General features: G+C 51.1%; 1 protein-coding gene across 4 annotated transcripts; it reads left to right on the forward strand.

Moving 5' to 3' along the window:
• Positions 1-1,943: 1,943 nt before the first annotated feature.
• On the forward strand, positions 1,944-27,147 carry Cbs (cystathionine beta-synthase). 4 transcript variants are annotated; one of them, XM_021185840.3, is made up of 17 exons: positions 1,944-2,065; positions 5,723-6,037; positions 11,510-11,616; positions 13,111-13,245; positions 13,563-13,642; positions 13,954-14,088; positions 14,846-14,915; positions 16,609-16,700; positions 17,574-17,699; positions 18,108-18,192; positions 20,575-20,680; positions 22,358-22,432; positions 22,574-22,708; positions 23,670-23,778; positions 24,272-24,356; positions 25,258-25,299; positions 26,493-27,147. In XM_021185840.3, the coding sequence occupies exons 2-17, from the start codon at positions 5,838-5,840 to the stop codon at positions 26,594-26,596; spliced, it is 1,686 nt and encodes a 561-aa protein (XP_021041499.1). In that variant the 5' UTR covers positions 1,944-2,065; positions 5,723-5,837; the 3' UTR covers positions 26,597-27,147. The 4 variants fall into 4 exon arrangements, with proteins under 4 accessions (XP_021041499.1, XP_021041503.1, XP_021041501.1 ...); XM_021185842.2 differs by having other exon boundaries at positions 1,946-2,065; positions 5,726-6,037; XM_021185843.3 differs by having other exon boundaries at positions 1,946-2,065; positions 5,837-6,037.

Consider the following 27,147-nt stretch of genomic DNA (forward strand, 5'->3'; position numbering starts at 1 on the left):
TTTATTTATTATATGTAAGTACACTGTAGCTGTCTTCAGACACACCAGAAGAGGGCATCAGATTTCATTACAGGTGGTTGTGAACCACCATGTGGTTTCTGGGATTTGAACTCAGGACCTTTGGAAGAGCAGTCAGCGCTCTTAACTGCTAAGCCATCTCACCAGCCCAAAAATTTCAATTTTAAATAAAATGAAGAGCCCGGCGTAGTGGCGCATGCCTTTAGTCCCATCACTCGGGAGGCAGAGACAAGGTGGATTTCTGAGTTCGAAGCCAGCCTGGTCTACAGAGTCAGTTCCAGAACAGCCAGGGCTACACAGAGAAACCCTGTCTTGAAAAAACAAAAATAAATAAATAAAATAAATAAATAAATAAAAAATAAAATAAAACGAAACTTCTCAGAAACTTGAAAAATGGAAATACTTGCATGGGACCGAACTGCAAACTGGTGTGTGTGTGTGTGTGTTTCCAGGATGCTGGAGACCGGGGGTGGGGGTGGGCGTCATTTCTTTAGTCCTCCTCTTCTTTGTTGGAGGTGGCCGAGGGCCAGGGGCAAGCAGTCCTGGCAGCTTGTGTGTCTACAGTAACTCCAATGCCTGCTTGCATCTTCATAGGGTTGTTTCTCTATTCAAATTCCCATCTTCTCTTAAGGGCACTGTAATCGTGGCTTTAAGTCACTACCACCACTGATATATGTTTATCATATCTCTTAAGACCTGGCCAGACATTTGGGATCTTGAGAGAAGGATCCCTGGGAATTGCTGTTCGTGTTCTTGCCCTTGGTATGACAAAATAAGATACACTGGGAGGCAAAACAACTCAGCATAGTAACTGGCTCCCTAAGAAACAGGCTCTCCTTCCGGGTTGGCAGCAGGTTTCTCAGACCCACTAGGCTCTTGCCCTAGGGCATACACTTTCCAGCCCAGAAGATTTCTCCCTGGAACAAGATGTGGCCCTTCTAATCATGCATAGTGACCCAGATCTGCAATCCCAGGTCTGAGTAGGCAGGAAGATCAGAAGTTGGAGCTCACCATATTTCACCAATGCTAAACTCAGGGCAGGAGAGATGGAGAGAGACACCTCCCCCCTCCCCCTTCCAGGTCTCTCTTTTTTTTTTTTTTTTTTTAAGATTTATTTATTGTAAGTACACTGTAGCTGTCTTCAGACACTCCAGAAGAGGGCGCCAGATCTCGTTACGGATGGTTGTGAGCCACCATGTGGTTGCTGGGATTTGAACTCTGGACCTTCGGAAGAGCAGTCAGGTGCTCTTACCCACTGAGCCATCTCACCAGCCCTCCAGGTCTCTTTATGTAGCCCAGGTTGGCCTGGAACTCAAACTTGAGATTCTCTTCTCTCGACTCCAAATGCTGGGATTGCAGGCACCACCACGTCATACGTCACGCCCATTTTAAACCTCCTACAGATATTGATATTGGGGGCGTCCTTCCAGTGACACCACTGACCCAGGCCCCTCAGGCCAGTTGCTTGGAAGAACTCTGGCCTCTTTTCCTGTGAACGTCAGGTCCTGCCGTTCAGAACAGTGATGGGTGACTCGAGCCTGCCAAGCTAGGAAGCCCCACCAGGACGTCCTCGAGAGGATCGGGTCCTGGGAAACGAGGTTCCCTGACACTTGGCCAGGCTGTGCCGCAAGGTGCAGACCTTTGGGCACAGACCTGGGCTCCCTCCGAGTCGTGTGCCTCACGACAAACACGTGTTAGATGGCAGAACTTCTCCTTTCCAACTTTTGAAGGCAACACCCAGAGCAAGCAGACACCCCGCTGTGGAGGCTGGGCGTCCAGCCGGCCTTGGAGGAGCCAGAATGGGGGTGGAGAGGGGAAAGGGTGTGGGGGGGGGCGGGGTGAGTGGGCAGCTGTTCTGCGGCCCAGGATTGGCGGGTGTCGGCCCTCCGCCCCCCGTCGCCGGGCCAATCGCCTAAGCCTGTTGTGTGTGGCTGGGTCGGTTCTAGACCGGCCACCTTTCCCTGGGTCCCCATCTGAGCTGTGATCCTGTCCGAGCGTGCTCTGCATCCTAGCCCAAGCCGAGCCGTTTTCCCGCGTCTGAGTCTAGGTGAGCTCGGGCCGCACTGACTCCCACGCCGCACACAGAGCGAGATCCTCGCTGCGGTTCGGTAGCCCGCGGGCACTCCCCATCCCTGGGCACGGACTTGGCTTCCTCTGTACCTGGACTCTCAGAGCAATGCCAGCTCGTGAGCCCGATGCTCCAGCTCGCTAAGGTCCCCGTGCTCCCACCGGGGCGTCCTGACTTGTCCCTCCACCTCGATGCCACCTGCGTCCATTGCCCTCTTCCCGCTAGTATCGACCTCCCCGCAGCCCTATGCTGAGCACCCACGTGGCCCCAGGTCCCAAGGCTGCGAGTCTCTGAGCGTGGAGCCGGGTTCTAGGGTGACGCGCTACCGGTCATCGATTTCCCCAATTTTGGATGGAGACCGCTGTTTCGCAAATTGTTCTTTGGGGCACTGGTGCCGGGGTGAGGGTAAATATTGAAGTAGTGTCGTGCGGGGTGGCGGAGTAGTGGGAGAGCAGGTTCTCTTCCTTGTGCGGAACCTGGTGGGGGCGGGGGAGGGCGCAAGACCTAGAGCTGTACAACCTGCGAAGGGTTTCCCACGTCACTGCCACACACTGATCGAGTGGCCAGGCGGTCTGTGCGGGAGCGTCATAGTCCTAGGAAAACCCCACTGGAACAGTGGCCTCTCCGTGCGAGTCGGGAGGGATGCAGGATGCCCTGGGCCACGTTCGCCAAGTTTGGGTTCGGGTTGTTCGATGGCTTCCTGTTCCAGGAGGACGCTTAAGTGATGGCACTGGGAGAACTGCGCCTGCCATGGGTTTTGGAGAGTTCTGCAGCCCGGGTCGGGTCGCCTAGCAAGAGGACTTTTTAGAGGACTCTTTTGTTTGTTTGTTTGTTTGTTTGTTTTGTTTTGTTTTGTTTTTCAAGACAGCGTTCCTCTGTATAGCCCTGGCTGTCCTGGGACTCACTTTGAAGACCAGGCTGGCCTGGTCTTCAAAGTGAAATCCACCTGCCTCTGCCTCCTGAGTGCGAGTGCTGGGATTAAGGCGTGCGCCACCACTCCAGGTTTAGAGAGGGCTCTTGAACCTAAGGAGAGAAGCACCTGTCTAGGCCACCTCCTGGGCGCATGCGTTTTGATGTTAGTTGCCCCTCCCCCACCAAGGGAATGAATAAGATGGGCCAGGGCCAGGTGGGCTCCTGACATCATTTTAGAGTGCTAGATCACATATAGAATACTTAGAACACCTAGTTGTTCATGTTAGGCAAACAGAAGTTTGGGGATATGGAGAGATGGCTCAGTGGTTAAGAGCCCTTGGAGTTCTTGCAGAAGCCACTAGTGGCTCACAATCATCTGTACCTACATTTCCAGGGGATCTGACCCTCTCTTCTAGCCTCCAAGAGCAGCAGGCACACACACGTGGTGCACATACATACATGCAAGCAAAACATCCCCATACATATTAGTAAATCTAAAAGATGTATTTATTTATTGGTTGTTTGTTTGTTTGAGACAGGATCTCTCTACAAAGCCCTGGCTGTCCTGGAACTTACTAGGTAGACCAAGCTGGCCTTGAACTCATAGTCACCTGCCTCTGCCTCCTGTAGGCTGGGATTAAAGGTATGCACAATGACACCCAGCTTTAAAAAAATTTTTTTCAAGCTGTGATGCCTCATTCTTCGTGGAATAACAAGAAAATGTGTACATGTTGAGGGCACACACATTTTTTTTTTCTTGGCACTTGACAACCGCCATATCTCCTCTCACCAAGCTACACATCCAGCCGCTAAATAAAATAACTTTAATCTGCAATTTACTCTGATGTGCAAAAATGGCCAACATGGAGGGGGTGCCTTTCCACCTTGTCCACAAGATTGTGCAACTTTTGTTGTCTATACAAGGCTTTGGCTTGTGTTACATGTCACTTCGACACAGGTTAGAATCATCCGAGAAGGGGTCTCAACAGACAGACTGCCGAGATCTCATTGGCCTGGGGGCCATGTCTGTAGAAAATTGACTTGCTCATTACTTGATGCGGAAGTAGCCAGTCCAGGGGGCTGCACTCTTCTCTAGGCAGGGAGTCCTGAACAGTGTAAGCTCGGGGAAGGCTAGACAAGAGGAGGCAGCTCGAGTTCCTTTCTTTTTTTTTTTTTTTTAAATTTATTTATTTATTATATGTAAGTACACTGTAGCTATCTTCAGACACTCCAGAAGAGGGCGCCAGATCTCGTTACGGATGGTTGTTAGCCACCATGTGGTTGCTGGGATTTGAACTCTGGACCTTTGGAAGAGCAGTCGGGTGCTCTTACCCACTGAGCCATCTCACCAGCCCTCGAGTTCCTTTCTTTCTCTTGGTGTTAACTGTGGAAACAATGTGACCAGCTGCTTTCCTGAGCTACAGTTCCTTCCCTCACTTCCTGGAACTGTAATTGAAATAAATCCTTTCTCCCTGCAGTTGCTTTTGGTCAGTATGTTTGTTGTTGTTGTTGTTGTTTTAATCACAGCTACAGAATGAAAAATAGGACCAGACAAATATTTTTTTAAAGATTTATTTATTTATTATATGTAAGTACACTGTAGCTGTCTTCAGACACTCCAGAAGAGGGAGTCAGATCTCGTTAAGGATGGTTGTGAGCCACCATGTGGTTGCTGGGATTTGAACTCGGGACCTTCAGAAGAGCAGTCGGTGTTCTTACCTGCTGAGCCATATCACCAGCCCCCAGACTCATATTTTTTCATCATCTCCAAAGCCCCTGTGCATTCAAAAATTACTATCTCTGTTGGCATTTTATCTAGGCTCCACCCCACCTTACCTGACAACAGCCAGGTGTGCCTGACTCACTATAAAAGGAGCTGCTGGGGCCCCTCCTTTCTCTTGCTCTTCTCTTCCCTCTCTGCCCCCTCCTTTCCCTTTCCCCTTCCCCCCCCTCCATGTGCTCATGGCTGGCCTCTACTCCTCTACTTTCTCCCCTCCAATTCTTTGTCTTTACTACCCCCTCAAGTCCCCTCCCTATACCCTAAATGAACTCTATTCTATACTATACCATCATGTGGCTGGTCCCTCAGGGGGAAGGGATGCCTCAGCATGGGCTCGCAGAGGCACCCCCTTCCCCCACATCATACCTTGCCTCTACCAAACATATCTCTGGCTTCTTTTTTGATAAAACACAACCATCTCCCCTACCTTTCTTCAGTGTCCTCTCACTGTGTTCCTATTGGCTTACCTGTTCTGGGTCCCTCACAGATGTAAAAACATAGGACAGATGATTATTCTGTGCACTTTGTATAATTGAAATCTCGGGTATGATTGGCTCCTTTCATTGAACACTCTGTCCATCTCTTTTTAAAAAAATGGTTGATTTATCTGTGCGTATGTCTGAGTACAGAACTCCAGTGCTCATGATTGTAAAGCGAGCACTTTGGATTGCTGAGCCATCTCTCCAGCCCCCCCCCCCCCATCTGTTTATCTGTTTCTCTTTGTGGCTGGATAGTATTCTGTTGCATGGACGGGACACATTTTTGTACCTCCATTCATCAGTGACTTAGGGTAATAGTCACATTTTGGCTGAGACAGCCATGAGAATGGGCAATGTAAACATCTATTTTTGTGTGTTTTGGATCTCTGCCTTGGGATTCAACTGCTGCGTCAGATAGTAGTTTACGTTTAACCTTCTGAAAGGAACCTGAACCATTTCCCACAGCAGCTGGAACCTGCTCCTTTTCTCCCATCCTTGCTGAGTTTGTTTGAGTGGAGCCAACACTCCCAGAGAGCCAACTACTTAACGACAGGTCTCCGCTCCCTCTGAAAATCCCAGCATGCCTTCAGGGACATCCCAGTGTGAAGATGGCTCTGCTGGGGGCTTCCAGCACTTGGACATGCACTCAGAAAAGAGACAACTGGAGAAGGGCCCCTCAGGGGACAAGGATCGAGTCTGGATCCGGCCTGATACCCCGAGCAGATGTACCTGGCAGCTGGGCAGGGCCATGGCGGACTCCCCACATTATCACACAGCGCTGTAAGTCTCTGTCTTTGATCCCAAGATGGTGGGTTTATTTCCTTGGGTGGGGGAGGGGTGTGGAGGCCATACCTATAATCACTGCGGGGGCGGGGCAGGGGTAGCAAGAGTGAAGGCAAAGCGAAGAAAGGTGGCTCTTTGGTACTGCAGTTTACATATACTGGGGTTTGGCTCTGGTGGGCTTCTTTTATGGTTGGGCAAAGGCTGTCCTTGCACTGATAGATGATAGGAGCCATCCCCCCCTTTTTGGGGGGAGGTGTTGAGACAGGGTTTCTCTGTGTAGCCCTGGCTGTCCTGGAACTCACTGTGTAGACCAAGGTGGTCTTGAACTCAGAAATCCACCTGCCTCTGCCTCCCAAGTGATGAGATTTAAGGCGTGCACCACCACGCTATAGAAGCCATTCCATGTACAGTCAGTAGTTGGCTTAGGAACATGCACAGTGTCCCACCCTGCACGTTCCCACCCTGTTGTAAAAGGCTCTTAGGATTGTCTTCATTTCCTTAGTCTAATGTCTTCAAAGTCAAACAAGTAGGTGAAAGGATTTGTGTTTTACTTCCTTGAGGTCCAGTTCCCTGTGTGTGGCCACCAGCATTTACTGTTATTGGTTCAGAAGTCTGCGTGAGGCCTGGCTGGTGTAGAAGGCAGAATCTATTAAGAGACCAAAGTGGGGTGGAGTGTGGATGAACATTTATAAAATAGGAGCTGTGTCTGTTGAATGAACACCAGTTCTGGGAAGTCAGGAGACAGGTGGGAGCTGGTCAGATGAATTCTTGCCAGGACGACACAGCAGGGGGTAAGAGCCCTGTGGCTACAGGAGGCAAAAAAGAGCCCATCCCCATCCCCACCCCACCCCCTAAGGGCTCCCAAGAGCCTGGGAACTGCTTGTTCAAAGATGTGTGCATGCTACACACTTCAGCCTTAAGGGCAGGTTTGTCCTCAGCTGATCAGCCCTGCTTTGGTAGAAGTCATTGGAAGCTCAGGGAGGGACCCTAGGGAAGGCTCCTGCACTCCGTGGGGAGGCACTGGCTCAGGGCACTGGTATGGGGGCAGATATGGACACAGGGAAAGATGGGACTGGTTGATGAGGGCGAGACAAACCAGCCACTTCCAGAGGCTCTTGATGTGGTTGGTGGCTGTAGAGTGAGGAACAGGTAGGCTTCAGGCAGCTCTGTCGAGGAACTGGGGTTTCTGAGGTCCCGCAGAGCTGCCCTTCTGTGCTGGCAAAGTACGGGCAGTTGGATGGGGATGGATGACGGATTGGAACCATCACCTGAACAAACATCTGATAACTTTCAGAGTGAGCACACCTGACCCTGTATCCTAAAGCTGTCCCTGCCTGGCCTCCCTGGGGTTCAGGTCAGGTGATCTTGACCTTGGCTCAGCCTCTCCTCACTTTCCTGAGTCCAACCAAGGACAGCAGGGAAGGGAACTCGTCCAGCTCTTCCCCAGGATGTGACTCTGCCTCTCTGGAAGACCTGGTTGAGTCTAACTTGTTGCTGCCTGTTGGTCCGGGCCCCCAGACAGCTTCTCCTTCCACCCTGGCACTTCAAGTTCTTAACTCCTCTCCTGACCCGGAGCCAAAGGTGACCGAGGCTTCTATTTCATCAGTTTGGCTCCAGTGTGAGAAGCCTAGGGCGGGGAAGGCAGGAAGCCAGGGACCAGCAGCCTGGCAAAACCTTGAAGTCTTGCTGTGGGGCGCAGATCCCTAAGCAGGGTTGATGAGTTCAACCCTGGATGGGAGTGTGTGGGTGTGCAGCCACTCTGGAGCCTGCGGAGAGAGAGCCATGGAGAGACTGCTCTGGAAACCGTACTGGTGACACTGTGCTATCATTGAAATGCTGCAGAGCAGCCCTGAAGCCACAAGCTTGACCTGTCACAGGCTTGTAGCCCTGGGCCTTTTGTTTCTTGGCATCACTTCTGCCTTGCTGGCCCAGTAATGCCAGGCTTCTGGGGACTCTGGGAGCATGATACCCGAGGACCTACCCCTGCGAGGGAGGCACTTCAGTTGTTCAGAGACCTGAATGGAAAGCAATTGGGGTATTCTGGAGTCTGAGGGATCAGAGGGTTAAATTTTTCAAGCAAGATAGGCTGGGTCTATTGTCTCCAAGTCAGGGTTTGTTTGTTATTGAGGTGGGATCTTGTTTTAGACCCTAAGATTGGCCTGGGTCATGAACTTAGAGCTAGTGCTAGGATCCTCCTGCCTCAATCTCCCCAAGTACTAGGATTACAGGTGTATGGCACCATGCCTGGCTGTTTGTAGTTTGAGACAGTGGCTTGCTGTTGTGGGAAATAACAACCTGAAGACTGACAGCATGAGCAGTCAAAGAATTTACCAGGGCTCAAAAGAGAAGAAGACAGAATTTACTAAGATGTGTTATCTGTAGCAGGTGAATTCCCAGAGAGGGACCATGAGGCTGAGAGGGAGCAAGATCTGGGTAGGGATGTTCCAGGAAGGGACTCAGTGTATCCCCAGGCTAGCTTCAAACTTACTATGTAGCAAGAATAACCTGGAAACCCAGATTCTCCAGTCTCTGTGACCTAAGGGCTGGAATTACAGTGTACCATTTTGCCTGCTGAGAGTTCTCCTGTAAATTAGGGAGAAGATACATCATGCCTTGGTTAGGGTTTTACTACTGTGAACAGACACCATGACCAAGGCAACTTTTTGTTTGTTTGTTTGTTTGTGTTTTGTTTTTGTTTTTCAAGACAGGGTTTCTCTGTGTAGCTCTGGCTGTCCTGGAACTCACTCTGTAGACCAGGCTGGCCTCAAATTCAGAAATCCACCTGCCTCTGCCTCCCAAGTGCTAGGATTAATGGCATGTGCCACCACTGCCCAGCATCCAAAGCAACTCTTATAAGGACAACATTTAGCTGGGGTTGGCTTACAGGTTCAGAGGTTTAGATCATTATCATCAAGGCAGGGACTTGGTATCGTCCAGGCAGGCTTGGTACAGGAGGACTTGAGAGTTCTACATCTTCATCTGAAGGCTGCTAGGAAAAGACTGATTTACAGGCAGCTGGGATTAGGGTCTTAAAGCCCATGCCCAACAGGGCCACACCTCCTAAGAGTGCCACTCCCTGGGCATATATAAACTCATGGGCCCTCTGTGCTGGTTCTGCATTTGCATATGTAGACAGAATGCCACTATCTCGTAAAGTAATTTTATAGCACGTCTTTCTTTCTTATTTTTAAATGCCTTTTGCGACTTTTGTGTCTATTATTATTATTATTATTATTATTATATGTAAGTACACTGTAGCTGTCTTCAGACACCCTCAGAAGAGGGCATCAGATCTGAGCCATCTCTCCAGCCCATAACATGTCTTTCTTGAGAGTAGCCATTCCTTCAGGTAGCACAGCTCATTAGGAGTTAGCTGAAGGTGACGTAACCATAGGGTGAGGCCTGGCCTGAGGTCATGAGCATTAGGCCCCTCATGTCAATGTAAGATGTCACTACGTCACCAGGACCCAGATTCCCAGCAGTCACACCTGTTATTAGAACAATCGGAGTTTGTTTCTTTTTTAAAAAGATTTATTTACTTTATGTATATGAGTACACTATAGCTCTCTTCAGACACACCAGAGAGGGCATAATATCCCATTACAGATAGTTGTGAGCCACCATGTGGTTGCTAGGAATTGAACTCAGGACCTCTGGAAGAGCAGTCAGTGTCCTTAACCACTGAGCCATCTCTCCAGCCCACAAGCAGAGTTTTGGTCTTTATCTCTACATGTTCCTTCTGACAGATCAGCAAGGCCAAGTAATGATTGGGGGCCGTGGGGGGTGGGTGTGCGGATGATGTCTTCTTGAACTGTTTTAGGTCTCAGTAGGAACATGGTGTGGATAGTCGACATCACTCATCAATCATATGGTGACGAGGTTGAAAGGCGAGGAAGAGTGACATTTGAGAGAGAGGAGGAGGAGATGGTGGGATCCCTAGCGGTGGAAGACAGCACAGGTGGATGGCAATGGGTGTCCCTAAGAGAGTCTCATCTGGAGTGAACAGGGGCTGAAAACACAAAGCAGAATTCAAAAAACAAGAGAGGGACCTTGGGGTCCATTGGTATAATGAATGCGTGACACTGAGGAGTCTCCGGGGGTTTTTTGTTTTTGGCCCATTTGGCCCAGAGTAGAGTATGATGTTCTGTGACCCAGTCTGGGAGGGACGGCCAGTGCCTTTCTTGTAGAACCATTTGAAGCGTAATAAAAGGAATTTTGGAGGAAACTAACCAAACTAGATGTTGAAGAGGTGTCTTCGTTGGGGTTTTCCTGCTGTGAAGAGACACCATGACCATTTAATTGGAACTGCCTTACAGTCTCTGAGGGTTAGCCCATTATCGTCATGGCAGGGAGCGTGTCCCTAATTTAGCTTCCCATCCACAATGTCCTGTGAGATGCAAGGGCATGTTCAGACCCAGGGAGTAGAAGTTACATGGAGGTCCAGTCCCTCAAACTGGCTTCAAATGTCACTGTACTTGGGTGTTTGGGTGGATGACTGTGTGTGTGTTATTTATGTTGGGTGTGGATCTGCCAGAGATTCCACAACCCAGGCCTTCCCTGAGGCACTTTAATTCTTGATTTCCTAAATGTACACGATGCCAGGGTATAACAGTATCTTTTATTCATCTGAAGTAATTGTCCTCTTGGAGGCTTAAGGCCTCTGTCTGCTAACCTAGGCCTAGTCTTGGAAGCTTCGAGACTCCGTACAATCTAATCTAGGCCTATAAAGTTTTCAGCCTCTGAAATTTACTGCTGAATAAGATCACCCTTTCCTAGTTTTTTTCTGATATCTGGCTTGCTGACGCAATCTGGCTTCTCTCTTGACCTCTAGCTTTTTTTTTCTGCTTGGCTTCAAACCAGCTCTGGCAATCTGTTCTAATCTTTTGGCTCCTTCTCATTCTCTGGCTTGTTCTTCTTTGCCTGTGAAAACCTGCCTCTCTCTTTCCCCCTTTCCCTCTTTTCCTCTCTCTCTTCCTCTCCTCTCCTCTCCTCTCCTCTCTCTCTCTCTCTCTCTCTCTCTCTCTCTCTCTCTCTCTCTCTCTCTCTCTCTCTCTCTCCCTCTCTCTCTCTCTCTGCAGTGCTTTCACTTAAGTAGCCTCTTTTTCCTCTCTCTTCTCCTGAGAATTAGGCATATCCTAGTCTGTCAAATCTTTCTCTGATTCATCACTTTGTCTGCCACTCAATTAGACATCACTTTTAAACATGGTTGCTTCCTTCTACAAACTAACTTTACTTTCATTGTTTGGGATTAAAGATGTACTAAAAGCATACTAAAAGCATTTTTATGCATTTCCAGTCAGACAGATTAAAGGTGTGTGCTAAGGCTGAGCCACACCACAACTAGAAACAACTTTTTTTCACTAATTAACACAATGTTGGGGTTCACAGTGTGATCAAATATCCTGCAACATCAAGGCTCGAACTGCTATTCAGTTTTGTTTCCTGAATGGCCTCTTCCCTCTGTTTTAGGACCAAATCCCCCAAAATTTTACCAGATATTCTGAGGAAAATTGGGAACACCCCTATGGTCAGAATCAACAAGATCTCAAAGAATGCTGGTCTCAAGTGTGAGCTCTGTGAGTATTTGGCTCTCCTGGGACTGCCTCCATCCTGGACCAGGGCCCTGGGATGACCCCTTGCTGAGGCTCTGGGGGGATACTGGCAGCGGGGGTCTTCTGGGATGAAAGATGTGTGTTAGCAACTGAGATGGCCCCTTTTCAAGAGCCAGCCTGGGAAGATCCTGCAGAAAGAGGATGAAGGCAGAAGTGAAGTGGAGCTATCAGAGCAAGCATCTTTTTTGTTTGTTTTCACTTTGTTTTTTTGAGGGGGTTGGTTTGGTTTTTTTTTTTTTTTTGAGACAGAGATTCTCTGGGTAGCCCTGACTGTCCCAGATCTCACTCTGTAGACCAGGCTGGCCTCCAACTCCGAGAGTTACCTGCCTCTGCCATGTGAGTTGCTGTCATTAAAGGCATGTGCCACCACTGCCCAGCTTTGTTTTGTATTTTGAAACAAGGTTTCACTGTATAGCTCTGGCTGGTCTGGAATTCACTATGTAGCCCAGACAGACTGGAATCATAGAGATTGCCTGCCTCTGCCTCCCTACTGCAAGAATTAAAAGCATGAGGCGCCATGTTAGGCAGAATGTGTCTATGAGGAGATTGTGTGGAGTGGCTTTGCCTCAGGAGGGGTGGAAGGTCCTATATGGAGGTCGAGCTTTCACTGAGTGACAGTCACAGGCTGCTGTGGAAGCAGGTCACCCAACCACTTATGGGACAAAGGGTGGGAATTAGGTCCCAGATGAATGCAGGTCATCTGGGAAGGGATTCCTTACAGGGAGCTGTTCCCAAGCAGGGGTGTAAGCAGTCATAGGCTGGGCTATTGTCTGGGGTAAGGGCTAAGTTGGCTTGGCCCTGGGGGTGCAGATGGGGGCAGTGTTACAAATCTGAGGATATGATGTGGCCGAGGGCTGGGGCCAAGCGAGCAGACATCAGGCCCCTCTGTGCCCACAGAATCTCCTCTAGCTCTGGGGCGACAGTGTGTTTATGGTAGGTTTCAGAACCAAGAGCCAGCCAAGAAGGCAGTCTGTGGGTATTCTGGAGTACGGGGCTACTCCAGCCCTGAGGTGGGGAGGAAGAGTTCAGGATGGGAGGAGGTGATATCAGGTGGGGGCAGGGCAGAGCATGGGGGTTGGGCTCACTGACCAAGGATGATAGAGGCAGTCAAGGGTAGAGGAGTTTGGGGCAACTGAAGCAGGGGCTTAAGGTGGCCTGGCTGGGGTTGCTTGAATTGGCTATGCTGCAGGAGTGTGGGGGCTCAAATCCAGGCTCCTGCTGCACATGTTCATTCTGCTGGGCTCTTGACCGTCTTCTCACTCAGTGTCGCCATGGTCTACAGGGCAGGTGGGAGACAGGCCCGCTGTAACCAGGAGTGTCCAGGTACAGAGGTGGGCAGTGGACATGGAATGGCAAACACCAGGGGCAGCCTTCATCCTGAGGGTGTGTCAGGTAGCTGAGGATGTCGGGAATGTGTGAGGACCAGAGTCCTTTCTCTGACTTATGTTTGCTTCTCAGTGGCCAAGTGTGAGTTCTTCAATGCGGGTGGGAGTGTGAAGGACCGCATCAGCCTTCGGATGATCGAAGATGCTGAGCGAGCTGGAACCTTGAAGCCTGGAGACACGATCATTGAGCCAACTTCTGGCAACACAGGTGGGGACAGGACCGGTTGGGGCAGAGCAGAGGCTGAAGGTCCTTGGCCCATGCAGACCTATGGGGAGGTCAAAAGGGGAAGGCTGGTCACAGGCTGCCTCTCCCCAGGTGTGCATGTTCTGTTCCACTTCAGACCCAGAAGCACATTTGTGTACCTGGCTGTCAGATCGTCATCGGAGTGTGGGGTTCCTTCCCAGAACAGGGGTTCTTTGTCCTTTCACGGTTCTGGGGTTTATCCCTGGTGTCCCAGGCAGGTGGCAGGGAGGAACAGGGCTTTGGGCACAGGCCCCTCTCACGCTCTGCATGTGACCCTTCAGGGATCGGGCTGGCTCTGGCTGCTGCAGTGAAGGGCTATCGCTGCATTATCGTGATGCCGGAGAAGATGAGTATGGAGAAGGTGTGTCCAGGACAGCCTAGGGTCGGGGAGAGGAGGGCGTGGCCAGTGGGAGGGCTTGGGTTGAAGGACTATTGCTACATCAAGTAAATAAGAAGAGCTGGGGGGGGGGTGCGGGGGCGCGTGCGCACGCCTGTGTGTGTGTGTGTCCGTCCCTGTGTGGCCTCTGCTTTAATAAAAGCCTTTCTTTACCAACTAAAAACAAAGGTGAGCTGGGGTAGGTGCCCCAGGGTACCCAGGGCAGGGGCCCCCGAGGGTACCACTTAGGCTGATGCCCAGGTACAGTGATACCTGGCATGGTTTTTCCTGGACAGGTGGATGTGCTGCGGGCTCTGGGAGCCGAGATTGTGAGGACTCCCACCAACGCCAGATTTGATTCCCCCGAGTCCCACGTGGGAGTGGCGTGGCGACTGAAGAATGAAATCCCTAATTCTCACATTCTGGACCAGGTTAGGTGTCTCCCTCCACGTCCCCCCACCTCCCCCACAATGACCAAGGGGGCAAATCTGTGGTCAGAGATTTGTGTTCAAGTGTGGTGTTTCCTATGGGACCCTGTTGGGAAGCTGAGGGATTGGTCTCTGCCCAGTGTGAGTAGGGCGACATACTTCCTCTGGGGGGGATGCTCCAGGCCATACTCAGTGATACGCGTGAGTGAGTGCGTGTGTGCGTGCGTGCGTGCGTGCGTGCGTGCGTGCGTGCGTGCGTGCATGCATGCAAGCGCAGCAGAAAACCACTCAGGGGAGAAAGAATTTGTTTCAGCTCTCAGTATTGTGGGGAAGGCAAAGAGGCAGGAATTTGAAGCAGCTGGTTACTCAAGATCTACACTCAATATACCAGGCCATACCTTTGGTTTCTGTTGTCTCAGTGTCAGCGTTAGAGAGTAGCACCACTCGACACAACCCACTGGACAGTGATGTTGGGTTAATTTCAGATGACCCTCTGGGGTTCTGAAGATGCAAAATATCTCAGAACCTGCACCCCCTCCCTCCCAAAGCCTCCCCCTCTGTTCATTTCGCTTCAGCGTTAATTCACACGATGTCGGCCAGGTTTTACTATCTTGCATGTGAGGGCCCTCAAGATGAGGCTCTCTAGGTTGCTTACTGTAGGACTTGCTGACCAGCATGGAACTCACCGACCAGTGTCCATGAATGATGCAGGTGGTTTCGGTAAGCTCACACACCGCCTCTCTGTTTTCCCCCTGAATAGTACCGCAATGCCAGCAACCCTTTGGCACACTACGACGACACCGCCGAGGAGATCCTGCAGCAGTGTGACGGTGCGTGCTTCCCACTCCTCCGCTCACCTTGATTGCAGCCACCTCTTACTCAGTTTCATTTCTGCGGCTGTCCGTCTTGCTCTGCATGAGCGTGCATGTGTGCGTGTGTGTGTGTGTGTGCATGCTTGCGAGGCAGAAAACCACTCAGGGGAGAAAGGGTTTGTTTCAGCTCACAGTATTGTGGGGAAGGCAAAGAGGCAAGAACCCGAAGCAGCTGATCACTCAAGATCCACAGAAGATAGACAGAAGAGGAAGTACACATGCCTCATGGTCCGCTCACTCCCCCCTGCTCGTATACAGCCCAGGATACCCCATTGCAAGAAACATGGGTCTTTTCCGAATCAATTAATAAAATCAAGACAGTCCCTTGAAGGCATGCTCAGGGGCCAGGCTGATCTAGACAATCCCTCACTGCGACTCTCTTCCCTCAAGCTTCTAAGTTGTGTGAAGATGACAGAACTCTCATATTTAGTCGAGTGTGGTTCCCTGGGGGTGCACAAGTCCCCTGCTCCTTGGTAAACTCAGCTTAAACATCCCTCGCTGTGAAATCGTTTCTAGAGAGGTTTCCCCTTCCTCTGAGTCCTCTTGGTCTCTGCCTCTGCCTCACCTATGTCTGAGACACCTAGTTCAGGCTGTGTTCCACCCCTATGTCCTCCAGGCTGAGCTCAGGCATGCTGATGCTGGCTTCATATCTTGGGATTCAAGGGACATTGACTTTGGCATTTAGTTTTTCTTACCTTCAGAGCTGCATGGTGATCGGCATCAGGCAAGTCTAAGCCAGGCAAACTCAGGAATGTGCACCAAGCCTGCCAAATGAGGATTCTCACTCATAAAACTGGGTACGCAAACACTAGGGCTTTTACTATCCAGTGCCTGGGCATGGAACACGTCTGCACCCTCGGCAATGCCAATGTCAGGTTCCAAGTGGGAGGCCAAGGCTGGTACCTTCCAGCACCTTCTCCCATGAAGAAGAGAAACATCCCACCACCGCCAGGAGCTAGGCAGTCAGCATATATCTCATGCCTATACTGAGAGTAAGCTAATTGCAGCTATGAGTCACCATGCAGCTCTGAAGGTGAGAAAAACTAAATGCCAAAGTCAATGTCCCTTGATCCCCAAGATATGAAGCCAGCATCAGCATGCCTGAGCTCAGCCTGGAGGACATAGGGATGGAACACAGCCTGAACCAGATGTCTCAGACATAGAGGTGAGGCAGAGGCCAAGAGGGCTCAGAGGAAAGGGAAACCTCTCTAGAAATGATTTCACAGCGAGGGATGTTTAAGCTGAGTTTACCAAGGAGCAGGGGACTTGTGCACCCTCAGGGAACCACACTCGACTGAAGAGCCTTCCTCAGCTTCAGCCATTCTGCCTGTGTCCTAAAAGTCTAGTTTGCTGCTCTGTAATCACCCAAGAATCAAACAGCCCAGGAAGGAGCATCCTTGACTGCTTACCTCTGCCAGACTTCGAGCTCCCCAGCTGACCCATCCTTGTAGATTCAGCTACATGGGTAGTTCAAAGGCCAAGGTCGCAGTGCAGAAAGCAGCTCCTTCACCATCCCATCCACAGACAGAGGCAGTGATGGTCGACATTTCAGTTTATCTCACTGACCTGATTTCGGTCGAGTGTATTTCCAATGGTCGTTAAGAGTGATGGGCTGGCTTGGCCATGGCCTGAGAGTGTCTTCTCTCCCTAGGGAAGCTGGATATGCTGGTGGCTTCAGCAGGCACTGGTGGCACCATCACAGGGATCGCCAGAAAGCTGAAGGAGAAGTGCCCTGGCTGTAAAGTGAGTGTGGTACTCTGGGTGGTGCTGATCCAGACAGGGTGGTTGAGTGGGTGGCCTGAGCTGTGTTCAGAGGTGCATAGTTGCTGGGTGGCCCCTCTGCCTGGAAACTAAGTTCCTCCCCATATTCCCAGCTGATCCCATTGCTGTCTGGAAGAGTCATATCCAGTCACCTGGTAGGAATCTGGGGAACAAAGGGTCCTGGGGGCTCCTATATGGAGTGAGATGAAGCCCTTTGGATTAGCCCAGAAGCCACTTAACATAATCCCCAGGTTGGCTTAGGGCAGTGGGTCTCAACCTGGGGGTCACAAGCCCTTTTGATATATATCACAAGGATATATATCAGATGTCCTGTATATCAGGTGCTTACATTCTGATTCATAACATCAAAATTAGAGTTATGAAGGAGCAACAAATGACTTTGTGAGGGGGGGGAGGTCACCACAACATGAGGAACTGTATTTAAAGGGTCGCAGCATTAGGAAGGTTGAGAAACACTGGGCTGGGGTTGGCACATAGAAACAGGCATTTTCTCCCCATGAGACTACCCACCCTCCAGGAAGGGGTCAGAGTCCAGAGCTGCTCTTTGTCGCCAAAGGCTCTCCAAACGCCTGTGACTGGGGCCCTTCCTAAAGCAGCACTGGGAAGACCTTTCCAAACACCTTGTGCTGGATAGGTTGTGGCCTTCCGGCTTCTTGTCTGGGATTCTGGGAGATTTACCTTCCTCTGGTCTGGGACTGGCACGTGCATCCTGTGCGCCAGTCATTAGCAGGCAGATATTAGTGGGGCAACATCTTTCCTGACAGCAGCCGCTTAGGGCTGCGTTGGACTTCTCCGTGACCTGCAACCTGAGCCCTAAAGCTGCCCACCCTGCAGATCATCGGTGTCGATCCTGAAGGCTCCATCCTTGCGGAGCCCGAGGAGCTGAACCAGACGGAGCAAACAGCCTATGAGGTGGAAGGGATTGGCTACGACTTCATCCCGACAGTCCTGGACAGGGCGGTAGGTTGAGCCAAAGTACATCCCGAGGCAGAGCCACAGGCTGCTGCTGGATCCTTCATTTGCTTCTGCATTCTGGCACTCCAGCTGCCCCAGATGAGGCACAGAAGAGGGACAGAAGAGCGAGATGCTGGTATAGGAACTGAGACAGGGTGAAACTCACTACCATGTTCAAGTTCACATCTGATGATGCTCTGAAAGGCAAAGGGAAGGATGGTCAAAGGCGGCTGGGCGGATGTTAGCAGAGGCCACCAGACCGATAAAGATGTGGGTGATCTGAGTTACGCTGCAAAGCGTAAAGGAGCAGAGAAGTCTGGTTTTGCAGATGCAGGGGGGAAGAAGTCTTCTGTGAGCTTGCCCCGCCCCCAGGTTCCTCTGCCTGAGCTCAGCCTTGACTCCGTCTTGCCACAGGTGGTGGATAAGTGGTTCAAGAGCAATGATGAAGATTCCTTCGCCTTTGCCCGCATGCTCATTGCACAGGAAGGACTGCTATGTGGTGAGTGGCCGAGCAAGCCCTGTCATGGTCGTTCTAAGGCTGTGCGACCGCAGTAACTTCTCAGCTGGAGACATGCATCTGCCCAGGCGCTAGCCTTCCTTAACTCAGTTTGCTTGCCCGCTGCAGCTTCTTGGAGTCACCTGTGGAGACCAGGGCAGGAGGTGCCGGCCTTCTAGTTTTTTGTTGTTGTTTTGTTTTTAAGATTTATTTACTTATATGTAAGTACACTGTAGCTGTCTTCAGACACACCAGAAGAGGGCATCAGATCTCATTACAGATGGTTGTGAGCCACCATGTGGTTTCTGGGATTTGAACTCGGGACCTTCAGAAGAGCAGTCAGTGCTCTTAACCACTGAGCCATCTCTCTAGCCCTTTATTGTTGATGTTTTTTTTTTTTTTTTTTTTTTTGGTTTTTCGAGGCAGGGTTTCTCTGTGTAGCCTTGGCTGTCCTGGAACTCACTCTGTAGACCAGGCTGGCCTCGAACTCAGAAATCCGCCTGCCTCTGCCTCCCGAGTGCTGGGATTAAAGGCGTGCGCCACCACGCCCGGCTCTTTTTTTTTTTTTTTGTATTTTGTTTTTGTTTTTGTTTTTGAGACAGGGTTTTACTGTGCAGCCCTGTCTGTCCTGGAACTCGCTCTGTAGAGCAGGCTAGCTTTGAACTCAGAGATTTGCCTGCTTTTGCCTTCCAAGTGCTAGGATTGAATGTGTGAGCTGCCACCACCACCACGTGGCATGCCCTTCCAGTCTTTTGTTTTTTGTTTGTTTGTTTGTTTTTTGTTGTTTTATTTTGTTTTCGAGACAGGGTTTCTCTGTGTAGCCCTGGCTGTCCTGGAACTCACTTTGTAGATCAGGCTGGCCTCAAACTCAGAAATCTGCCTGTCTCTGCCTCACAATTAAAAGTGTGCACCACCACTGCCCGGCGGGACAGCACTTTTTGCCTTCCTAGTTTTCTTTTCTTTTCTTTTTTTAAATGTTTATTTATTTTATGTATATGAATACACTCTTCTTACTTGAGACACACCAGAAGAGGGCATCAGATCTCATTACAGATGGTTGTGAGCCACCATGTGGTTGCTGGGAATTGAACTCAGGACCTCTGAAAGAGCAGTCAGTTCTCTTAACCACTGAGCCATCTCTCCAGCCCCACCTTTCTAGTTTTCTGTGCAGCTGAGGCACATTTAAAAGCAACCTCTACACGCTTCCTCCCATCCTGGGCTCCTTGGTCACCCTGTTGAGGGTGGACAGAACACCACTGCCTGACCATAGGTCATCAGAAACCCCAGTGGCTTGAGTTAAACCTGACATTTGAAGAACACCAAGTGTGCCTGAACTTGCCCTATAAATATGGCCCCATGTTTCTGTCATGTTGGAGTCGGGGGAAGGGCAAGGCAGAGAGCCCCAGCATGGCCAAGCAATATCAGGAGAAAGGGAATAAGCCCTTTCTCCTGATTGAAAATAACTTGGAAGCCCGGGATGGTGGCGCACGCCTTTAATCCCAGCACTCGGAGGCAGAGGCAGGTGGATTTCTGAGTTCAAGGCCAGCCTGGTCTACAAAGTGAGTTCCAGGACAGCCAGGGCTATACAGAGAAACCCTGTCTTGAAAAACCAAAAGAAAAAAAAAAAAGAAAAAAAGAAAAAGAAAATAACTTGGAGCATGACTACTAGGAGGTGACTCGGGGTACTTGAGCCCTCTGTGGAAGTGGTGCACCCCTGGTCCTTGAGAGATGAGTAGTCAGCTGGGCCATGGTCGTGAGACAAGAGAGACACCAGGCTGCCTTGCACCCTCTTAGGCTAAACCCCGATGAGCCCCAACTGGAGAGGCAGCAATAGTGGCTTTGGCTCTCTCTCTGGAGGTCCTCAGGTCTAGGGCTCTATATGGTCAGTGTCACAGTGAACCTGGGGCTCTTTTTATGATGGTACCTAATGTCACGTATTGGCTTTGCGTGATGGTTTTAGGTAGTCAGCGAGACACGTGTCCTTGGTTGGCTCTTTGCTTGGAGGACCCTGCCATTAGCCCGTTCTGGCTGAACATGAAGGCTCATTTGCCCCAGGGTCTCCCCAATTCCTCACTGAGAGTTTAATTATGAGATAAAAGCAGCAAGCCTCATCGCTTATGAGGAGGAAGATGATCCAGAGTGATGGCTTCCTTTCAGACCCAGTCTTTGGCCAGAGATTCCTACAGATCCTCCCAGAGCATGTATGGGCATGTGTGAGATGCACAGGGCTGGGTATTCATCTACATGCCTGACGAATGTATCTCTCATGGATCTTTCTAGAGTATTGGCATAGATGTGTGTGCACTACACACACACACACACACACACGCTTATATATGGATGCGTGTGCACACACGTGGGCAAGTCTGACAGTCTTCTCCACAGGTGGAAGCTCTGGCAGCGCCATGGCTGTGGCTGTGAAGGCTGCCCAGGAGCTGCAGGAAGGGCAGCGCTGTGTGGTCATCCTGCCTGACTCTGTGCGGAACTACATGTAAGGCATGTCCCTGGTCCTCATCACCCTCCCGGCTGCTGTCACCTAAGTGTTGTCAGTGGGATGATGGGAAAGCATGGCCAGCAGCTGGGCCTCAGAAGCCTGCTTGTCCCAGGATCCCTCATGACTTCTGAGCCAAGCTGGTGTTCACTTGGCATGGCTCCATCCTGAGCCCGTGTGAGCGTGTGCATGTGTGTAAAAGTCTATGTGTGTTTGTGGCGACAGCTTAAGTGGACAACTGTGCCCCGTACGTACGTACCCCTTCTGTCCTGTTTTCTTTGGTTTGGCTTCATTAACCCTTGGGGGTCTCTGGGCACCATGGGCCAAGCTGTACTGATATTTTTTTGTTTGTTTGTTCTATTTTGTTTTGTTTTTTTGAGACAGGGTTTCTCTGTGTAGCCCTGGCTGCCCTGGAACTCACTCTATAGACCAGGCTGGCTGGTCTCAAACTCAGAAATCTGCCTGCCTCTGCTTCTCAAGTGCTGGGATTAAAGGCGTGTGCCACCACTGCCCAGTGATTTTTTTTTTAAATCTTATTTCTTATTATATGTAAGCACACTGTAGATGTTTACAGACACACCAGAAGAGGGTATCAGATCCCATTACAGATGGTTGTGAGCCCCCATGTGGTTGCTGGGAATTGAACTCAGGACCTCTGGAAGAGCAGTCAGTGCTCTTAACTGCTGAGCCATCTCTCTAGCCCATGTACTGATGTTTTTATGGGACAGTCCTGTCCACCAGCTTTGCCGCTTCATCGGCTGTCCTAGACTGGACCTGGGAGGGTGAATGTCCCCTTGCTGGGTTCTCATAGGACTTGCTGTGATGTGATCACTCAGTGAGTAGCCTGGGAAGCCTTGTTGGTACTGATAGATCTCAGCACTCACAGGACAGTCCCAGCTCGCTGCCTGGCCACCTAGGACCAGCAGGTTTGAAGTCCTGTCAGCTGCCTGGATTCCTGGCTGAGCTAGGGGGAGCTACTCTGCAGCAGGGCTTCCCAGGCAGCGGGAGTGATAGAGATGGGTAACCCACATCTTCCTCACCTTGGGCTTTATCCACAGCCTGTGAGCGACATAGAGTAATGTCTGTGTAGAGCTTCACAGTCTGGCAGGACCAGGCATGGGCATCCTGCTGGCTTGCAGGTAGGGTGACAAACTTACCAGACGCCATCTGTCTCTCCAACAGATGGTGGGCCTGTTGTGTGTCCGTGTGCATGGTTCTGGCGTGTGTGGTTCTAGGGGCTCAAAGCTCTTGAGCATTTTATATGAGAATGCATGAGTGTATACTGGAGTAGTGGCCACCTCTCTTCCGTGCTCCTGCTCCTCAGCATGCCTCCTCAGAACAGACCCTAACAGCTCTGTAGCCTGCTCAGCAGCCTTTGGTCAGAATGGGAAAGGTTCTCTCTGTTGAGGCAGACTTGGGGGTGCAAGGAGGAGCCTGCCCGGGAACCTGCAAGAGAGGTTCTGATCACAGAGGCTTCTAAAAGCAACCTCCTTGGTTCCTCCGACCCAGATGCCCAGTAACCCCGAGTTCTCTGCCTCCCTGGAACTCTGGCATCCTTTCATCCTATGTGGAAACAGTAAGACCCAAGACAAGTGCAAGGCCCCCCAAACCGCATCCCTGACCATGTATGTGCCTCCCACTGGGCACAGCGGCCTCAGTGACACACTGACCCTGCAGGTCCAAGTTCCTGAGTGACAAATGGATGCTGCAGAAGGGTTTCATGAAAGAGGAGCTCTCAGTGAAGAGGCCCTGGTAAGGATGCTGCCCGCCTCTGTCTCATCCCTGGGCGAGCAGGAAAGGTGGCCTTTGGGTTTCCCAGCATGGTGGTTCTTTCCCGGCCTAATGGCCTGCTCCACATGGCCTTTTTCTGCTCTGTTCCGTACCCTCCTTCAGGTGGTGGCATCTGCGTGTTCAAGAGCTGAGCCTGTCGGCCCCGCTGACCGTGTTGCCCACCGTCACCTGTGAGGACACCATCGCCATCCTCCGGGAGAAGGGTTTTGATCAGGCACCTGTGGTCAACGAGTCTGGGTCAGTCTCTCCCTCCCTCACTGCACTCCAGGGCTCTGACTTTTAGGATCCTAGGTCACGTTCCCCAGGCCCCAGTGTCCATGTCACTAACATGGATAAGCAGCTGAGTGTGGTCAGTTTGTATGCACTGTCCAGATCCACGGACAGCCTGCTGACCACCTTGTCCCTGAGCAGCTGACATGGGGCCATAGTAACTCTTCAGGTCTCAGTGTTTCTGTCCTTCACCCTAGTTCATTGGCACTGTGCAGGCCCACAGACTGCCCTAGGGAGAAGGGGACAGGCACCCTGTGGGTGGCAACCAGAGAATGCATGGTAAGGAGGCCTGGCTGACCAGCATCCTCAAAAGTCTGGTGGCTGCTCACCCTGGACCCCTGTGTGGATGTCAGCATCACAGGACTTTTAAGCTTATTTGTCTCTCTGTGGGGATCTTCTGTTCTACCTCCCCCGGTTATATTTTTATGTGTACAAGTGTACTGCATGTGTGGTGTGTGTGTGTGTGTGTGTGTGTATACACTCCCTGTAGTGCCCAAGCTTTTATAAATAATAAATCTGTGTCATTATTTGGGAGCTGGAAAGTCCAGAGATGTTTGCCATCCAGTGCAGAGAAGCACATAACCCAAGCATAGGGCCTGAGCAAAGTTCTGGATCCAGGAGCCTGATGAGGTTTCCTAGCAACAGGGCCAGGTGGGAGGCTTGGCCCCTCTAAGAGTGAGTGAGTGTGTGTGTCTGTGTGTACCATCTGTACACTTCGTGATGGTGGCAGTTAGAGATGCTTGTGAACTGCTATGTGGGTGCCAGGAACTGAACCCAGGTCCTCTCTCTGTAAGAGCAGCAGATGCTCTTGGTCAGTGAGCCATTTCTCCAGCTCCTGGTTCAGGTTCTTAAGAGGAACTCCACATTGGCTGGAGATCCCTCTCTCACCCTTGATTCTTCTTCCCCCTAAATTCTGTGTTCTCCTCAGGGCCATCCTAGGGATGGTGACCCTCGGGAACATGCTGTCATCCCTGCTGGCTGGAAAGGTGCGGCCATCAGACGAAGTTTGCAAAGTCCTCTACAAGCAGTTCAAACCGGTATGATTTTCCAGAGGGGTAGTAGGCATGTGAGAGGAAGTTGGGCCTAAAGGCAGGGGGTAGTGTGTCCTGTGCCAGTAGTGAGTCCTTGACCCACACTACCCTGGGTAACTATACAGCTTGCTCATGGTGTTCGAGGTCTGTTCAGCTGAAGGTTGTCACCACTGTCACATAGATCTTGGGTGCAGACCAGTAAAAGCTCTAGGCCCCCCTGGTCCATCTCTCTTTTATAGACCCCCACAACCACTGCTCTGTTCACTAGTTTGGCCTCCAACCAAAAGCCATGGGGTTGGAGTCAAATCTCAAGCCAGTATTCAGACAGGTTGCCACAACACAGACATGCTAAGGCTCTGGGCATTAGTGGCCTTTTGTCAACTTGAAATTTACCTGAGCAGCTATGGCGAGTGTTGTGCTGTCTTGGTTTTAAGTTTATGGGGGTTGAGAGTTCTGAGGGCCTGTCCTTGGGCCAGCACAAACACAGATTCTCTTACAGATCCATCTGACTGACACACTGGGCATGCTCTCTCACATCCTGGAGATGGACCACTTCGCCCTGGTGGTCCACGAGCAGATCCAATGTGAGTGGTGCCCCCACTTTTGGTGCTGGGTTCTTGTTGGGGGTAAGGATGTCAAGCCCTGGTTACTGGCCGTGCCTGGCCCAGGTTCTCGTGGTACACATGCCTGCTATGTGCAGTAGGCAGGCATGCTCCCTAAGAGGGTAATGGGGAGTCCGTGGTCCTCATCTTCCTATCATAGCATCTGACATCCTGAGTCCTGGTTTGCCTGTAAGTCTAGTCATGTGCCCAAAGGACACCTCCTGCTCCAATGAACCCTCATGCCACTTGCTTAGATAGAACAGAATGGTCCTAGGCCCACAGGCTAAGACAGCAGTCTTAAGGATGCTGAGGGGCCAGTCTTACAGGAACCGGGGACAGCTGAAATTCTTGGCCCTTGCTGACATCACTAGGAGATACTGATTGATTCTGATGGACTCCAGGGGAACTCTGAAGGGAAGCTCTGGGTGTCTGTTAAAAGGACCGCTTGGGGGCTGGAGAGATGACTCAGCAGTTAAGAGCACTGACTGCTCTTCTGAAGGTCCTGAGTTCAAATCCCAGCAACCACTTGGTGGCTCACAACCATCTTGTAATGAGAACTGACACCCTTTTCTGGGGCGTCTGAAGACAGCTACAGTATACTTAGATATAATAATAAATAAATCTTAAGAAAAAAAAAAAGGACAGCTTGTGAGCCACAGGCTGTACATATGGAACAGTCAGTCTGTCCTTCTTGTTCTCAGCCCCTTCCCAGTGTCAACATCTGTAGGCGGGGACGGCACTCTTAGGTCCCTGTGGGGTGAGGGGCACTGACTTTCATTCTTCCATCCATAAGAACTGGGAGGGCCTTATACCTGGCCCTAAGGCTGGCCTGCATGTGGGGGTGGCCCCCTGTCTAACCCCTCTCCCGTCCTTGGCTCTACAGCACGAGACCAGGCCTGGTCAGGAGTGGTGGGGGGGCCCACAGGTATGTACAACTCGCCCACCCATCCCAGTCCCTAGAAAATGGGTCTCATGGTCAGAATCACAGCCTTTCAAGGGCATCTAAGGACCTGGACCTCTAAAGTTGGGTAAAGGGAGGTGGGGAGACTCCTAATTTTTGAACATTTCAAACAAAACAAAACAACAGCAGCAACAACAAAACTGAATTCTAGCTTTAGGGGCAGCTGGAAACCTAAACTATCCCCTCCCTCACCCTGTGTGGGGAACTAGTCAGCCTAACTGGAGCCCACTGTCGCTTGCTCCATGGGGGTCCCAGGGCTAGACAAATGGTCCCTTAAGTGTTTCTGAAATGCCACAGCTGATTTCTTCTGAGTTTCTCTGTCCTTTGCTGGGGTTCCAGGTAGGCCAGTGATATGCCTGTCCCTGATGGACCTCCTCCAAGGGGGCCTCTGTCTGAATTCAGTTGTGCGGCCTTCTGAGCCTCCCAAGGAGTCATGCCAGTAGGGGCTCTCCTGAGGACAGGCCAGACAGACAGGGCATGTATCTGCAGAGAGAGGGAGGGATCTGGCATGAAGGGCCCAGCCCACCATTATGGAGGTGGATTCATGCCAAGGACTGCAGGCTGAGTTGGCAGCCTAGAACCCCTAGAACTGGTGAACCAGGCCAAGTCCTAGGCCAGAGGCACCCCTAATCATGAGAAGCCCCTATGTCCCTCTCATGAGTGGGCAAGACCCACCCACACTTAAATGAGTGCGTGGACAGAAGCCTGGCCTCCCTGCATCCTCCCGAATTGATACAAAACTGTTAGCCTGGCTCTCTGCATCTGTAGGCCGTGAGGTGTAGGGCCCAGCCCAAGATGATATGAAGCTCCAGTCTCAGGTGGCCCTGGCTGCCAGGCAGGATTCTGGGCCAGAAAGAGAAGCCTGGGGCTTGTCCTGGCATTGTGACACTGCACATGGCCTGTGGACATGGGCTGAGAGGAGGCAACTGCCAGGCTGTCAGTTCTGGAGAGCCAGGGTTGGTTTCCAGTTCCCTGTCCCAGACAGCACCCAGCATTCTACTGCAGGGCTGGTGAGAGGAGGTGCTCTCTGACTCCACTCACATGGCTCAGCTGATATTTTGCTCTTGTTTGGAGTTTGGGGAAAGAGTCTCTTGGTGTCAACAGCTCTGTGTCCCTGCCTTGTCCTCTTTAATCCAGCAGCTGTTTCTTTTCCCTAGACTGCAGCAATGGCATGTCCAGCAAGCAGCAGATGGTGTTTGGGGTTGTCACTGCCATTGACCTGCTAAACTTCGTGGCAGCCCGTGAGCAGACCCAGAAATAGAGCCAGGACTGGCTTTCATCCTCCCTGCTGGGGCTTCTTGGCTTTCAGAGACACCCACCAGTTTCCTCACCCAAGTCCAGCAGGTGGCTGCTGAGGCCAGCACCCCCCCCCCCTCCTAACACCCAGCTTCCTAAATGAATCCTCTATGCCCGAGTAGCTTACAGGGGCTTTCCTCTGATGTCACAGAACTGAGGAATGTTAGCCAGGAAAGATGGACACAGACTACAATAGTGACAAGACTCAGGGTGCCCAAAAAAGTGTCCTCCCCACAGAGGGCTCGAGTGTGGGAAAGGGCAAACCTTGGACTGACTGTGTGGGCATCCTCAGGGACCTGGTTGGCCCCAGCATGGGAGTGTGTGGGTTTTAAATGAAGGTGGGCTTCTGTGACCTGAGACCCACAGCTGTGAAGTGCCTGCACAAAGTGTCACCACCTGGGTCATGACCCTGCTTAGCAGTTCTTCCTCATGTCCCGCTCCTTCCCTGACAAGAACCCACTTTCTGTCTCAATGGATCTCCCTGTTCTGGACTCTTCCTATAAATGGAATCACATA

The sequence above is a fragment of the Mus caroli genome, unplaced genomic scaffold (assembly GCF_978045245.1).
Source record: "Mus caroli unplaced genomic scaffold, Mus_caroli_1 scaffold_18, whole genome shotgun sequence".
Lineage (NCBI taxonomy): Eukaryota > Metazoa > Chordata > Mammalia > Rodentia > Muridae > Mus > Mus caroli.

Bases quoted from the DNA above. Each gene is read 5' to 3' on its own strand.
- Cbs (XM_021185840.3), top strand. From the start codon at position 5,838: ATGCCTTCAGGGACATCCCAGTGTGAAGATGGCTCTGCTGGGGGCTTC. The intron at 22,709-23,669 runs GTCAGTCTCTCC...TGTTCTCCTCAG, and splicing joins CCTGTGGTCAACGAGTCTGG to GGCCATCCTAGGGATGGTGA. The intron at 24,357-25,257 runs GTGAGTGGTGCC...TTGGCTCTACAG, and splicing joins GGTCCACGAGCAGATCCAAT to CACGAGACCAGGCCTGGTCA.